This window comes from Onychomys torridus, chromosome 9 (assembly GCF_903995425.1).
Source record: "Onychomys torridus chromosome 9, mOncTor1.1, whole genome shotgun sequence".
NCBI classification, from domain to species: domain Eukaryota; kingdom Metazoa; phylum Chordata; class Mammalia; order Rodentia; family Cricetidae; genus Onychomys; species Onychomys torridus.
In genome coordinates this window covers 37,819,608-37,835,905 of record NC_050451.1, presented here as the reverse complement: position 1 = coordinate 37,835,905, position 16,298 = coordinate 37,819,608, and the positions used below count along the sequence as shown (strand labels likewise).

The 16,298-nt window shown below is 45.6% G+C and overlaps 1 protein-coding gene across 5 annotated transcripts in view; it reads right to left on the bottom strand.

The window, feature by feature from the left end:
* Positions 1-885: 885 nt before the first annotated feature.
* Fbxo34 (F-box protein 34) overlaps positions 886-16,298 on the bottom strand; it is a 73,466-nt gene continuing 58,053 nt past the window's right edge. For all 5 annotated transcript variants that reach the window (XM_036199497.1, XM_036199500.1, XM_036199499.1 and 2 more), the window contains exon 2: positions 886-3,717. In XM_036199497.1, the coding sequence (XP_036055390.1) occupies positions 1,566-3,717 (2,152 nt within the window). In that variant the 3' untranslated portion in view covers positions 886-1,565. The remainder of the gene's footprint in view (positions 3,718-16,298) is intronic.

The following is a 16,298-nucleotide window of genomic DNA, read 5'->3' as shown; positions in this document are numbered from 1 at the left end:
GATGGCCAGCCACAGCCTGAAGAGATTCTCAGTGGCTTCTAAGTGACAATGATGGACAGGTTATGAGAATTCCTTGAACACTGCTTGCTATACAGGGAATATGGCACGGACTGGACAGACAAGTTAAAAATGTTAAAGTTATAAAGTTTTAAACATACTTTAAGGGAAGGTGATTGGGCCATAGAAAAAAGCTACCCTCCCTTCTTTCAGATGACATTTTTAGGGTGTGCTTGAAATCTCTTTTAGCCCAGGGATGCCTCAAGATCAGCAGTGTTCTTGTCTTGTCCCCAGAGTTCTGGGATTACAAGCGTGAACCATCACAAACAACTTCAAAACAAAACTTTAGAAGGACCTTACCCAGGGGGCTGGAGAATGCCACCACAGACAGGTAAGAGCACAGAGGACCCGGGTTTGATTCCCAGCACCCACTCTAACTCCAGTTCCAGGGGATCTGATGCCCTCTCTTGGCCTCTTTAGGCCTGCTGAGCACACATCAAACTTGGGGTTTTTTGTTTTGTTTTGTTTTTTTACAACTCAATTTATAAGGGCCTTAAAAATCCTCACATTCAGGAGCTGGAGAGATGACTTGGGTAGAATAATCGGGTTCAGTCTGTTGGGTGGCTCACACTGCGTGGAACTCAAGCTCCGCAGTGGAGGATCTGCTGCTTTTGTCCTCCTGCGGAGCTGGCCCTCGAAAGCCAGCACATGCACACACAAAATACATCTTTGGGCTACAATGGCTCAGCAGTTAAGATCTTGCAGAGGACCCAGATTTGGTTTCCAGCACAGTTTCCGAGGGTCCCAGTACCACCCACATTTACGCATAAAATCTTTAAAGATTATATACCACCCCCACCCTCCAAATCTTTGTAAACTCAGGCCCCATTTAAAATGTGCATTCTTTATTGAAGCTTTTTTAAAAAAATTTTTTTAGCCAGACAAAAGGATGGACAATGTTTTAATCTGACTATTATATGATGCTGTCTTATTCTGTGTTGATTATGTTTAGTCAACTGCCATAATGTACAATATTGGATTTTCATCACATTATTTACAGAGGGGCCAATGCACTCATCTCCAGGTAAAGGCGCTCAGGTTTAATGTGCACTTTCACAGCCCCATGAAAACACAACCATTATGTACACTGTAAACACACAGGGCAGAAAATCCATCTGCAAACATTCTCACAGGGTCAAGCACACGAGGTGTAAGGTAAGGTGCCCAGTTTTCTCTTAGGCAGGATTCTCAGAGGTTTCGCTTTCTTTTCCATTCCATACAGAGCACTGCAGTAGTGCAACACTTCAGATCCCTTGTGGAGACTACCTGGTGACCTCTGAATGTCCTTGATGGAGGGAAACAGGCAGAGGCCCTCCCGGCTGAGAGGGTTAAACGTGAGGCACCACTACACAAACCATGGAACGCATCTCACGTACAGCTGGTGAGTTACAGGTTGGAAAACTGCCTGAGCAATGGCAGCCTCATCTGAGCAGACTCCTGAAAGGGAGGGGGTCGACGTCTCAGGGTGGACTCGGTGGTTCACAGCCCTGTGGCCTCTAGCGTGGACTTCAGTACTCCTCTTCCGTTTCGCTGCCTCTCGACTTCTTATGGAGTGCCCGATTAAAGCTGTGGCGGGCAGGTAACCAGTGATTGTCATGGAGGCCCAGCTTACAGCCAGGAAAGCCCTTCTGAGACCTGTGGCAGCACATCCAGTACCCAGGCCCGTAAGGCAAGGCCTGGCAGTAGGGTTTCGGGTGCCACCGGCACAGGGACACATCCCCTTTCACATACTTTTTCTTGCACTGCTTGCAGGGGTCTTCTCGGTAGCGTGGGTCTCGAACCCACCGAGAATCTGCTGGCCTGATGTTGTAGTATTCGATGATGAACTTGAAATAGCGGCAGGTACATTTAAGAACTGCTAGACTCCTGGTAGGGAGTAACCTGAAGATTTTAACCATGATGTGGTGAGGCAGGCATACCATGTATTGCTGAGGCTCCAGAAGTTGCTGTATTTTAAACCTGGTCTCCAGGAAGTCCTGAGACACCTGCTTCTTCCAACTGGATGCCTCAAGCACTGGTAACGCACTGTCCACCAGAGAGGCTGCTGGGACAGATGGCTCCGCAGAGACCTCTTTCTCCTCTCGGATGTGGTCGCCCTCACCAGCGTCCTGAGGCTTACTGGCCTCTGAAGCCTCCTGTGTAGTGTGTTCGTTCAGCTGGTCCTGTCCCGGTGACAGGAAAAACAGCATCCCTGGAAGAGGCTCTTCAAGGGGCTCTAAAGCAGACAGCTGGGCTTTCTCGACTGTGCACACAGTGATGCTGATGCGCACAGGTTCCGTTCTCTGGTCGGGACCGTGGCTCCCGAGTGGGACAAGCGCTCTGCTCATAGAGCTGACAGCAGCTGTGGGCAATTCGGTGGCTTGGAGACAGGTGTGAGAAGAAAAGGGCAATTCTTCAAACTCACCCGTCATTTCTATGTCGTGCCGGCTGCAGTTTTTCACAGCTGTTTGCTGACCTGGCTCTAATTCTGCACTGTCCACATGAAAGCTCACACCCGCTGGCAGTGAGGGACAGCCCTGAGACGCAGCATCCCAGGCCTGGTCACTCACAGAGCCACAGTCAGCTGTGGAGGGTCCTTCACCCACAGACACTGGCTGCATGAGATGTACCGCGATGTCAGGGGCGTTGCCGTCGTCGTGGCCGTCTTTGGTGCCTTTTTCATCTCTGTCATTGGCCTGAGCACCACTGGTAAGCAGCACCCTGCCGACATTCCGACGGAAGCTGTTATTCCGTGACAGGGTCCCAGGTTCCCGCTGGCCCTGGTGCTTTAGACATTCGGACTCCAGCCTGGCTACCATGTCAAGGACACGGACTGGCTCGCTCTGTGACCTGCCAGCCTCAGGATTCCCTCTTTCCGGGGGTTCTTCACAGGTTCCTGGGGCAGAGAAGGGCTCAGGCGTAGGTGGCCCACCTCGGGACTGGCCAGTAATCTTCACAATGGCAGGCGAATTTGTGCAGGTTTTTGCACAGCCAGCTAGCAGAGCAGTGGCTCTCTGCTCAAGGAAGGCAACCATCTGTATCACGGACAGAGGCCTCCCAGTATAGACCCCATCCCCACTGTCACTGACATAGTGCACAGAACAGTGCTCAATGCCACACGCAAAGGGCTCGGGCTGGTAGCACTGACCGTTGATTTCTCTCATCCTTTCTAGGTGTACCTTGGCCCTCTTCAGATCCCCTGACTTTTTCCTTCTTTTAGTGGCTCTCCCATCGATATCCCAGGAGCTTTTGATCTTCATAGACCCTACCATCCTACTGCTACACTGGTGGGCTGCAAAGAATGCGATCTTCTCCTTGGTGTTCCCAGGCTTGACGATGGCCCAGCTCCCAGGCAGTCCTCCTTCTTCTTCTTCACTCTGGTGTACTGTCGCAGACGGCACATTCTTTCTGGCTTTCACATTCAAGCTGTTCTCCACAGGACTCTTCCCACTCATACTGCACAGAACATTTGGAGAAAGGATCCCAAAAGGTTTTCTAGATGTTGCTTTGCCAAGGGAGGCTGAAGGAAAGACAGTTGGTTTCATGTAGTTAGCTTTGCCCTTTGCATCACTGACAGAGTTTTGGTGGCTCACAGGCGTTCTCAGGGTGTCCTTACTGACTTCGAGAGGGTGCTCTCTCTTTTGGAGTTTCCAGTATGGCTTAAGGTGCATAACAGATGCCCTGGAACAGGAGAAAACAGAACTGACTTAGGTGCAGCTTCTAGCAAGAGGAATTTGTTTTCCCACCTTCTGAAATCTTTACCCAAAGTCACGGTTCAGCTCATTAGGGCTAATAGTTACCGTAAATGCATCCTTCAAGTGAGCCGAGTCCCTCAAATGAGGCTGCCTCCGTATCACATCTCGGCACTGAGGCAGAAGGACAAAAGAACTCCCCCGACCCGAGGTTGTTCATGGAGACCAGGCTGGACCAGGACTTTCTCCTGTCTCATAATCCCAAGATTACATGCAGTATTGGGGATTGAACCCAGGACTCTGTAGATGCTAAGCAAGTACCCTACCAGCTGAGTTACAACCCCAACACCCCACTACCACCATCTCTGATTGCCCATAACTAGTCTCTCATTACATAGCCCATGCTGGTTTCAAACTTGTGATCCTCCTGACTCAGCTTCCCTCAAGGCTGGGACAACAGGCATGCATACCACACCCAATCCTAGTGGTTTTCTTGTTTGTTCTAAGAGTGTCTCAGTTTGTAATCCTGGCTGTTCTGAAACTCACAAAAGATCTGTCTGGGATTAAAGGTGTGGCAGCAACTCTCAGTCCCAGTATATTTTTAACCATTATCTTTCTAGGTCATCACAACTAGCATTTTATTGGTTGCATGTAAAAATAATTATCATTTCCTCAACCATTCCCAGAGTGTTAGCTATTCTGCTGTCCATAAATTTCACCTGTTTGCAGTGTGCTTTATCTACAGGATCTATTCCTATGAACTATCCGTCCTTACTGTCCTTTTGGCTAAGACCAAGAGTCAAATCGAAGTATTACATCTGTAGCTATCTTAAATAAAACAGAGAGCCCATATTCGTTACTAATTCTGAAAACATTCCAACTAGTTCAGACAAACAAAACAAAAATCATGGTGCCTTTCTCTTTCCTGGCCGGGGGTAAGGATGAAGGCATTTCAGAAATGAGACAAAGATGAGTACTGGACACTGTCCTGTGTCCTGGTCCCTGCTATCACCGAGTAGCTGGACAGGGGGTATACAGTTCAGGCAAGGTGTTTCCTCTTGTAGATATGCTAGCTGAAGGATGGAAATACTAGACACCCCAGTGACATCCACCCTAGCCCTTGCCACAAAAACTCCCTAGGATTGAAGAAAGTATGTTTTCTAGAGATGTCTGGTCTCCTGAAAAAATCCTACCAGCCACAGAAAACTCTGTAGTCACAGATTTGTGACAGGGAGTGTGAGCACACTTGCAGACCTGCGCAGGGAGGTCCATCCGAGTGGAGATGGTCGCTCCAGACAGGCATCCTGGGGCACAGCCTTCCCGTGGCTCCTGACTGTCTGACGGTCAAGTGTGGCGTTGTTCTTTACCTCTCATTGTAACTTCTGTAGTTCTCCAGTCCAGGCTGGGCTCTCTTCCATGTGAATGGAAACTCTGCATTTATGGCCTATAAAGTGCCTTTTAACAAGTCTCTGACATTCATCCTATATAAGCACAGGGGCATGCCATCCAGCACATATGGAGACGCAGAGGACAAGTGGCGGAGCCGGTTCTCTCCTTTCACCATGTGAGTTCCAGGGATCAACTCAGGTCTCCAGGTTTGGTGGCAAGCACGCCTACAACACGGAGCCAGCTCTATCCTGCTGTGGATCTTCACAATTCTGACTGCGCTCGGTCAGCTCAGACCCTAAGCACCCTTTCTGCCCCACAACATCGTATTAGCTTTCTGCCATATGCTATAATTTATCTTCTCAAAAGAATTTTTCAAGAACAAGATGATACATAAATAAATAAATACACACACACACACACACACACACACACACACACACACACACACATACATAGTCATGTCGAGTGCTCTCTCTTTGTGCCAACTATGTGCTGGGTTTTCATATCCTCCTGTGAGTGAAATGAGAGCAATGGAAGTCAGGGGGATAATAATTTCTTTTCAAATGTCTCACAAATGTAACACAAAAGTTATCACAGAATGATTTCATTACAGGATACTGTGAAGAAATTGAAATTTCAGCAGTGTGTGCTGTTCTGCGTTGCACAGTGTTTTCTTTGACCCCCCCCTTACCCTCAGTATTTTAGGGGCTGTGTGCTGTGCTACCTAGTTTGATGTCAGCTTGACACACACTACAGGCATCTGAGAGGAAGTAGTCTCAACTGAGAAAACACCTTCAGAAAATCAGGCTGTATACAGACAAGCCTCTAAGGCATTTTATTTAGTGATCGATGGAGGAGGGCACAGTCCATTGTGGGTGGGGCCATCCCTGGGATGCTGGTCCTGAGTTCTCTAAGAAAGCAGGCGGAGCAAGCCACGAAGGAGAAAGCCATAAGCAGTACCATCCATGGCCTCTGCATCAGCTCCTGCCTCCAGGATCCTGTCCTGTTTGAGTTCCTGTCCCGACTTCTTCAGTGATCAACAGTGATGTGGAAGTGTGAGTCAAATAAACCCTTTCCTCCTCAGCTTGCTTTTGGTCATGATGTTTAGTCACAGCAATAGAAACCCTAACTAAGAAAGGTACTATTATTGACAGAGACATTTGAAAAGAAATTAGTGTAATTGGGGAAGGCATTTGTTTACACAAAACCTGTAAAGTCAGCTCTACTGAAAATAACTGAATCAACAGTTTTAACAAGTTAAAAATTGGAGGTATCCCAAAGAAGGAAGTGAGGGAATAAAGGTGTCCATAATCCAACTGACTACTGGGGAGGAGGCCTAGGAGGCACCACGTTTAGGTGTTGCTGCTGGTTGAAGACTGGGGAGGAGTGTCAACTTTGCCCCTTCCCTTGGTAGACCTAGCAGTTCTGAGACAAAAAGTAGGCTCTGCTAAGACTCTGACTACAAACATCTGAGCTGTGGTTGAAATTGGTGGTGAATTAAGGATATAATGCAGGGTACAGAGCATTTGTTACAAAAAGTAAAAACAGATGGTAGCACCTTGCCCACCCCCATCCCACTCTAGAGACAAGCACAGTGGAAAGTTCCAGCTAGGGTTCTATGGCTGCCAGTCTCTTGTCACTTAATCAGAACCTTGTCCATGCCAGGCATGATCTGTGCTGCACTCCAGCACTGAGCTACATCCCCAGTTCTCAAAGTTCTGTTTTGAAAGTTTGCTCTACTTAGCTAGGCATGCCGGCACATGCCTACAATCCCAGCACCCACCATGTGTAGACAGAGACAGGAAGATGAGGACTGAGGGGTGTGAGGACGGTGTCCATTCTGGGCACCCTCAGCTACACAGTGATTCTGAGACCAGCATGGGCTACATGACTCTGTTTCAAACAAAGTCTGCTATAATCAAGCCCTCCTCTCTTGTAATGAAATAAAATGCAAACCTATATAGCACCTACATATCAGAAGGGCCCATCCATCAGTTCCCCAGGACTGGGCCCAAATTCCATTTAAATCTTACACTAAAGTTGGAAGGGACTTGGTGACCATCACATCTAACAAACGGTGTTGGTGGGGCTTTGACTTCGGCTGGGGAGCTACAGGAGTGACGCAGAATTGTGTGACAGGAAGCAGAGGAAACAGTTTGTGCTCATGCATCTATCCTAAGCTGGGTAAAGAAAGATGGACTTCTTTATCTCTCCTGGAAACGGTTAAGTGAGGGCCTCTTTACTGCCCAAGCCTTTAGCCTCAGCTGCTCAGGTTCTTCAACTGTACCTTCCAGGTCTGCTTTCTTTCCTGACTCTTGACATCAGAGCTCCTCAAGGTTCATTCCATTTACAGACCGTGATTCCTTTTAGGTGATGTCTAGATGACCATTCCTAACTCTAATTAGTTCCCACACATGGATGACTCTCCTCCATCTTGCCATTTCCTGTCGCCTCATCTCCTAACTTGAGAGCCTACTGTTTGCTGTCTGGTAGACCTGCTCACCTGGATGTCAGTAAGAACCTCAAAACCCAACACTACTAGTTGATGACAACCTCAGGTACCCACACTAGCAAGCCAGAAACGGAGTCACTTAGGTTCCTTCTCCCTGGTCCCTAAACCAAGTCACTAAAATAAATCCTCCTCAGCATCCCTAGCACAACTGCTAGGTTATCAACCATTTTCTCTCTGTTGCACTGTCGGTGGCTACAAGAAAGAGTACTGGAGTCCATCCCAGGCAATCTACCAGCTTCCCCTCCTCTGTCCCACTTCTTTAGAGAACTGTTAGGATGGACCAGAAAGATGAAAGCTAAGCACATGACCAACCAATCTTAAAGCTACAAAATCCATAAAACAACAGCTTCAGAACTCGCTCACATGAATAGCTACCCTTCTGTTTCCTTCTAACTACTTAGCATTACTAGCCATTCAGGACTGGATACTTACACAACCGTAAGACACAGTCAGTGCTGCAGAGAGACAGAAAACTAAACAATTACAGCAGCATGTGGCAGTCTCTCTAGGGTGGTATGGGTACTGTGAGAGTCCTGGAGGGAAGAGAGGAGGAGAGGGCATTCCGGAGACGAGGCTACCAGCACTGAGCCTGGGGGAACAGGTCTCAGAGGCCCTTACTTTTTAAGCTAAAGCCTTGAGAGAAAACATACAGAGTCCTAAGAGGCTCAAAAGGAGACGTTTTTAGGGAAATGCAGGTAAGCAGAGTCTGAGCTAAGGTACGAACAATAGGGAGATGGGATGTAAACAAGCAAGATTCGAATTTCAATATGATTAGAGGACAGAGGAGAAGTATCAAGGGGCCGTCTTATGGCTTCAGCAACTAATCCTGCAGGAAGAGTGGCTGCTCTCTGGATGGCAGCAAGACGGTGGGCCAGGTCTGCAGAGGGAAGGCAAGAGGGAAGTCCGATTTCTAAGAACTGTGCGGCTCGGAGCCTGTAAAACAGTAGATAAGTCAGGCAGACAAGAGGAAGGGAGGAAGCCAGCTGCCACCGAGGGACTTCAATTAGACATCGAAACTAGCTGTTCAACAGCCGTCTCCCAAGAGCTGCATGATAAACGTGTGTTACTTTTCTAGTAGAAGACTGTGTGCAAATGAATGTGGTAGTGCATGCCTACAAACACAGCAACTGAGAAGCAGAGGTAGAGGGTGAAGAATTAGATGCACGAGTGCATGCTCTTCCCCCGCCCCCCCAAGACTTTATCTCAAAAAACCAAAGCCAACAAAAATGAGACTAGTCACTAACAGAGTCTGGAAGAACACATAGTGCATATGCTGAAAAGTAAATGGTCAGTAATTAATTAACAGGTGGCATGTGGTTAGGGGAAGGGGAAGGACTAATTTTTCTGAGGACAGTGTCAGCTGGTGGGAGTCTTGATGACCCACTGTGAGGAGCTGTGATGGGGAGGGAGCGGAGATTCCATCAGAGTAGCTTTTGGGAGCTCGGCTGTGAGGGAGAACACATCTGTCAACTCAGTCAAGGAACTCAAACTTGGACAGTTTCATGTAGTGATGACCCAAACCTACTTTTCAGAAGCTCTAAGTATTCTGGTTGGATACCATCTAAGTCCAGCTCGTAAGCTTGAGGAGAGGGGGAAATGCTCAGCACTTAAGAGCACTGGCTGCTCTTGCAAAGGGTTTGGTTCCAGCACCCACATGGTGCTCCTAATCACCTGTAACCAATTCCAAGGGATCCAATGCCATCTTCTGACCTCTGTGGGCAGCACATTATTCATATGGTACTGATATACATACATACATGCAGGCAAACACATATACATAAAGATAAATAAATCTTAAGAAAAAAGTGGGAAAACATCTAAAGATAGTATAAAATCACAAATTTAGGCCACAAAAGATTAAATTTATGTGTTTAAAAATGTGGATGGGGTGAGGTGTAGATTACACTTGTAATCCTAGCATTCAGGAAAGTGAAGATGGCAGCTTGGGTTATGATGTGAGACTTATCTTACCTCTACCACCAGCCAAAAAATTGTGTATGAACACCAGTGTATCAAAAAGTCAAAGTAAGGCTGTCATATGTCCAGTGCTGGGAATCAAGTCCAGAGCCTTGCACATGCTGAGCAGGCAAAGCGCCGAGCTACATCCCTAGCACTTGGTTTTTTGAGGTAAGGGACTACAGTCCAGGCAACAGTCTGCCTGCCTCAGCCTCTCACTTGCTAGGATTACAAGTGCTAAATAATAACTCTATATACAGGGATAAACTTGATCAATAAGGAATTCAAAGGCAACATGTGATGAGAATAAGAAAAAGGGCTAAGAATTTTTTAAAGATCCTGTCTAAAATATTAAAAAAAAAAAAGCTTTCAGGCTGGGTGGTGCTGGCATACACCTTTAACCCCAGTACCTGGTAGGCAGAGGCAGGAGGATTTCTCAGTCCAAGACCAGCCTGGTCTACAGAGTGAGTTCCAGGACAGAGAAACCCTGTCTCTAGAAAACAAGTACAAGTACTGTATCTTCTTCCTCAGACCATCACACAAATGGTTAGCAATTCTAGCGGCATACTTGCGTGTGTGTGTGTGTGTGTGTGTGTGTGTGTGTGTGTGTGTGTGTGTGAGTGAGAGAGAGAGAGAGAGAGAGAGAGAGAGAGAGAGAGAGAGAGAGAGAAAGGTGGTGGTGGTGATGATTATCAACTTGATGGGACCTAGAATCACCACAGAAACCAATCTGTGGGCATGTCCATGAGGAGCTCCTAAATTTGGTTAACTGAGGTGGGAGATCTACTCTAAATGTGAGGTCCCAGTTGCCTGAGAAGGAAAAGGAGAGTTACTCATTCACTGCCCCTGCCCTCCCGCAGCCACCGGCCCCAGGAACTGTATCTTCTGGACTGTGAATCAAAATCAACCCCCAGGAACTGTACCTTCTGGAACTGTGGATCAAAATCAACCCCCCTTCTCTAAGTTGCTTTCATCCAGTATTTTGTCACAGTGACAAGAAAAATAATCAAGTCATGACTTGTGCAGACCCAGAGCTAGGTCATGATAAAATTAAGATATTAAGAATAAAACAGCAAGCTCAGGGCTTGAGAGATGGCTCAGTGGTTAAGAGCACTTGGAGCCCTTGCAAAGGACGGGAGTTGGATTTCTACAACTCCAATTCCAGAAGATCCACTAATGTCCTCTCTGGCCTCTAAGGCTATCAGGCATGAATGTGGTACACATACATTTATGCAGGCAAACATTCATACACATAAAGAAAGAATAATTAAGTCCTAAAAACATGTAGAACCTCTTAGGATCACTTTCCTTCTTTAAAAAAAAAAAAAAAAAAAAAAAAAGGGCAACCCAACATGGTGGCTCATACCAGTAAATCAAACACTTAGGAGGATGAGGCAAGAGAATCAAGAATTGAGAGGCTGGCCTGGACTACATAGTAACACAAAACAAACAAATTTCAGATGTCTCCCACAGGTGGCTGCTGGGCATGCTAGCACACACACCTGTCCCCAGCTACTCAGGAGGATGAGGTAAGACTGCATTAGCTCTAGAGCTAAGAGCCAGCACGCACACCCCATCAAGGCCTCCAACAGAACATGGAAGTAACAACAGGACGTCCAGGTTCATCTACAGTACAAATAAAATTATACAGCATTCTGAGGGCATTTATAAAAGAGCTTTTATCTCTGGAATGAGGTCAGTTTTTCTTACATGCCAAACAGGAGAGTGATGTGCTGAGACAGGCATTATCAGGGCAGTAGTTTTAAAGATGGCGCAAGGCACTCCACTGCTGTTAACTGAAAAGGCGCCCAGGCCAGGAAGGTGTGAACAGAGGCACAAGAAAAAAAAATGCACCTCCCATCCCTAGGCACAAGAAAAAATGCACCCCACACTCTAAGCACTGACAGAGTGTACCCAACTCCCACAGAACACTAAAAACCCTGTATGTGGGAAAAGAGCTTCTTACAACGAGCCCCAGAAGACTAGGGGATGGCTTTGTCAGGAGAAAGCCAGCTATTTTCTTTCCATTTAATAGAACAGAGTCTCAATATGTGTAGCTCAGGCTGGTTTTGAACTCAGGGGCTCAATATCCTCTTACCACCCATGTAGCCAGAGCCGCAGACACCTGGCATTACCCATTTATCCATGGATTCACAGGAACATTCACCAAAGCATTTATGGCTGAATTTGTCCCAGGGTGGTTAAATGGTAAGTAATGAATAATGGAAAAAAAAATCTCCTGCTATTTCCTAATTGACAGCAAAACCAAGCAAGCGAGCGAGCACAGCAGGGAAGGAGAAGAGTCTTTGGAACATGAAGTTCTAAAGAGTTGGATGTCCAGAGCTTCCTTCCGCCTTAGAACTGGCAGAGGTACCTACAGAGAGCAGTGCTCACTTGACTCCGGGTTGACTGTTACAGGAACTTTATACCATACTCAGACCAAAGAAAACTAAGTTTCAGAAAAGAAGTAATCGATGAGACTCCACAGGACAATGAAACAGCCATGCACAGGACTTACAGTGAATTAGCACTTGACCCCCAAAGGCTCACTGGAAGTCATTAGCTCTTCTTTTAAGCCCTCTGTTTAAATTGTCACATTCTGAGGTACTGGGGGCTAGTCTGCAACAGACAAACATTGAAGTGTGTATAAAAACTTTCCAGGTTTAATATGCCTTGAAATCACACGAAAGAAAAATAACAAATGGATCACACTCCTTTAATCCCCGAATGGGAGAGGTGCAGAGGCAGGTAGATCTCTGTGAGTTTGAGGCCAGCCTGGTCTACAGAGTGATGGAAAGAGACAGGGGAGAGAGGAGATAAAGGGGAGAGAAGAGAAAGAAAGAGGGAGGGATAGAAGGAAAAAAATAGGAAAGCTAACTGATAGAAACTCTATAATCCAAGATGATTCAAGACCTCATTGGTAAGAATATAGTGGACAAAATTCTAACTTACTAAAAGATACATATGGACAGGGAAGAATGTTATCATTCCTGCTAATTACAGTCTCTTTCATAACAAGTACAGTGACCATCTACTTTTTTCTTTCCAGTCAGCAAACTTTCGAAATGCTGATCAAAGAAAATGAACCACTCCTGAGGAAATGGCACATGTCTTCAAAGTCTATCACTGTTTCAAGAGATTCACAAACCACCCCTCTAAAGTTCATCAGGGTCTGCAGACTTACATCATGGAGTACTAACTTACAGATCACTTGTCTATCAAAATGGAAAACAAACCTTGGGCCAGGGCTGTGATTCACCGGCATAGTGTCTGTTTAGCATGCAGGAAGCCCTGGGTTTGATCTCCAGCTCTGCACAGTGGAATGTGGAGGTACAACTGGGAGGTGAAGGCGCCGAGTCAGACAGTCAAGACAGTCTCCAGCTACACAGCTAGTTTGAGGCCAGCCTGGACTACATGAGACCCTCTTAAAAAATAGGTACAAAATAAAAAGCCTCTTAGAAGATGAGCAAGCCTGACTTCAGTTTGATCCCAGGAACCCACTGTGGAAGAAGAGAACAGTTGTTCTCTGACCTCGTGTGCTATAGCACATGTGTGCTTATGTGTAACACACACACACACACACACACACACACACACACACACACACTCACACTCAAGAATTGCCTTGAAAATGACAGGGCATAGGAACACAGTCATTTTAACTATTCTCCAATTAGGAAAGCAGCACAATCATCAGCTCCATAATGAATTTGAAATACTAGCTCAAACTACAGGGTAAGAGGGAAAAAGAGAATTCGTCTTTGGAAAAACTCTAGGGTTGGAGAGACGGCTCTGTTGGTAAAGTGCTTGCCTTATATGCATGAGGGCTGAGTTTGACACCAGGACCCATATAAAAAAGCTCAGCATAGTGACATTCACTTGAATCTAGCACTGAGGATGTAGACAGTGGGGTTTAATCGGCCTACCCTACTTGTCAAGTTCTAGGCCAATAAGAAAGTCTGTCTCAAAAAACAAGATGAACACTCCCCTGCAGAGAAATACCTATAATTCTTCAGTACTCTACACACATGCATACACACACACACAAGTGTGTGCACATATGCATACAAATCTAAACTGCAGAAGAGGCCAGGAGAAAAAGATAATATGTAACAGGTAGGAGTCACTAGCAGGCTATCATTTCAGCATACCTAACTCACAGTCAAGAAGGTACTATGCTGTGAAATTAATTCTAAAAGCTGGCTTGTACTCCTGACTTTCCTTTGAAAGGAATTCTAGATGTATTCCGACAGTTCTGGGAAGAAGAAACGGACATGTCACAGTTTATCTGAGCAACTGCGTGTTAGCTTCACAGGGCAGCGGCTGTATTTGACTAATTTACTACTGCTGCTGCCCCAAAGCCTTCCTCCAACACTGCTGAACTGGAACACTGATTTTAGATGAGGTAGCTTTAATTCAGGAAAGGGATGCTATAATGTGACAGCTATCTGTACTGTCCAGAGGGGCTCAATCAGATCATCCTGGCTTTGTATTAGACCCAAGACATTAGAATAGTACATTAAAGACACACACACACACACACACACACACACACACACACACACACACACCAGCTTCTATCCACTAAAAACATTTATTACATAATTACTTTCTAAAATTACTTAAAAACTTAACATGCTGTTAAATGCTGAGAAACTTAGATTCTCCACTAGCAAAATGGCTCAGTGGGCTTGCTGCTAAGTCTGAGAAACCGAGTGCCATCCTTGGAACCCACATGGTGGAAAGAGAGAAGCAATCTCCAAAAGCTGTCCTTTCATCTCCCTCAGCACCACTGCGCACGCACGCACGCACGCACGCACGCACGCACGCGCACATTAGGAGCTGGAGAGATGGCTCAATGGTTAAGACTCTGGTTGCTCTTTTTGAGGACCCAGGTTAGATTGCCCAGTACGAGCATGTGTGGTTCCAGTTCCAGAGGGTCCAATGCCCTCTTCTAGCTTCCACAGACACTATATTCATGTGGTACACAGACATAAAGGCAGGAAAAATACTACACACATAAAAGAAAAATAAATAAAATAGCAAAAAATTAATAATGTTTAAGAAATCTTAAATTTTGTCTCAACTTCATGTATCTTCTGTATCTCCACCAACAGTCCAAAGGTATTTGAAAGACTCAGGTAGTCCTTAAATGGCACCGAGGTTCAACAAATTCTGAAGAAGAGCAGTGAGAATGCACAGAGGCGACGGTAGCAAACAGACCTGAAGAAAATCTCCACTATAGTCCCAGGACAGACATGTCACTGAGCTAGCAACCTCTACTTTCTGGGCTGCAACTTCAGCTATTCGCTTTAAATAAAATACTTAAGTGGTGACTAGGATTCAGGACATATTCTTTCAAATGATACGAAAGTATCATCATGTTACAAACATTAACAGAAGACTATGGGGAAGGCCCTGGATGATACCTAATGAGCCCCAGATGCCTTAGTATAGACAAATGGAAAATGGGCCTTTCTGTAAACTAGAAAGCCCAACAAACAGTATTCTCCAAGCCTCTTTTCTACACATGTAATCCTACCTAGCACATGAGACATGAAGGCCAGGAGGACTATCCTGAGTTTGAGGCCAGCCAGGGCTATAAAACAAGTACTAGGCAGGACTGGGTCTTGAAAAAGTCCCCACTCCAGAGAAAACATAACAAAACAAAGCAAGCAAACCAACCATAAAACCAATGCCTTCAGTAAGAAATGTCCAAGCTACCTGTACTAGTACTTTAGTACCAACATATTTTAGACTTTATTGCTCGAATTTCAAATCAAGTCCAGAACTCATACTTCAGAAAATAAGCATGTGAATTCATTTTAAAAACTCAAGTATAGCTAGGGATACACACCTCAATAACAGAGCACTTGGCAAGTATTTTAAGGACCTAGGCTCAACGCCCCCAGCAAAAGAAAACAAGAAAAAGCAAGCAGGAAAAGCTTTAAAACATGGTATCCACGTAGAGACACACATGTTAATTTGAGTACAAACTAAACCCTAACAAGCTGAGAAATGAGTGTCATTAAGTAGTCTAAGACAGCACCCTACCTAGACAAACCACAGGGAATTTGAAGTTGGCCTGTTACCAACTAGTTACTCAATATACACTATACAGAAAATCTTAACACCGAATCCTGTCCCTGCTACTCAGGGTCCTCCAGGACACTAACTCAACAAAAATACAGTGGAATGAAATGGACTTCCTCCTAGGCAGTGGTTAGAAGAAGGAAGGGATGTCAGAAGGGGTCACACCCATTTTACAGCCTTTCCTGTATTAAGGACTTGAACTTGAAGTTACTGAAAAACTGAAACATGCTAAGACATTAAAGGGACTCCTGATGAGACAGAGAAACACTTTCAAAACCAAAACCTACCAGCTACAATCTACCAGCTGGCAATTTATAGGAAAACCTGGGAGAATGGGAATTAGGTTAGCCACCAGACAGATGTACAGAACAGCAAAATCTGGTCCATGGTGGTGGTGGGGGGGGCGCGCTGTCAAACAGTTCTTCAGACAACTTCCAACTCAAAACAGGAAAAAAGGTGAGAGGCTATACTTAATAAGAGTCCCTTTTAATAAGAGAATTAATCAACACATAATGCTAGCATTTGGGCAGTAAAAACAGGATCAGGAATTCAAGGCCACTCTGTGCTATACGTGGTAATAAACTACTAAAGCTTCATTATACAGAGTTTATTTTTCTATT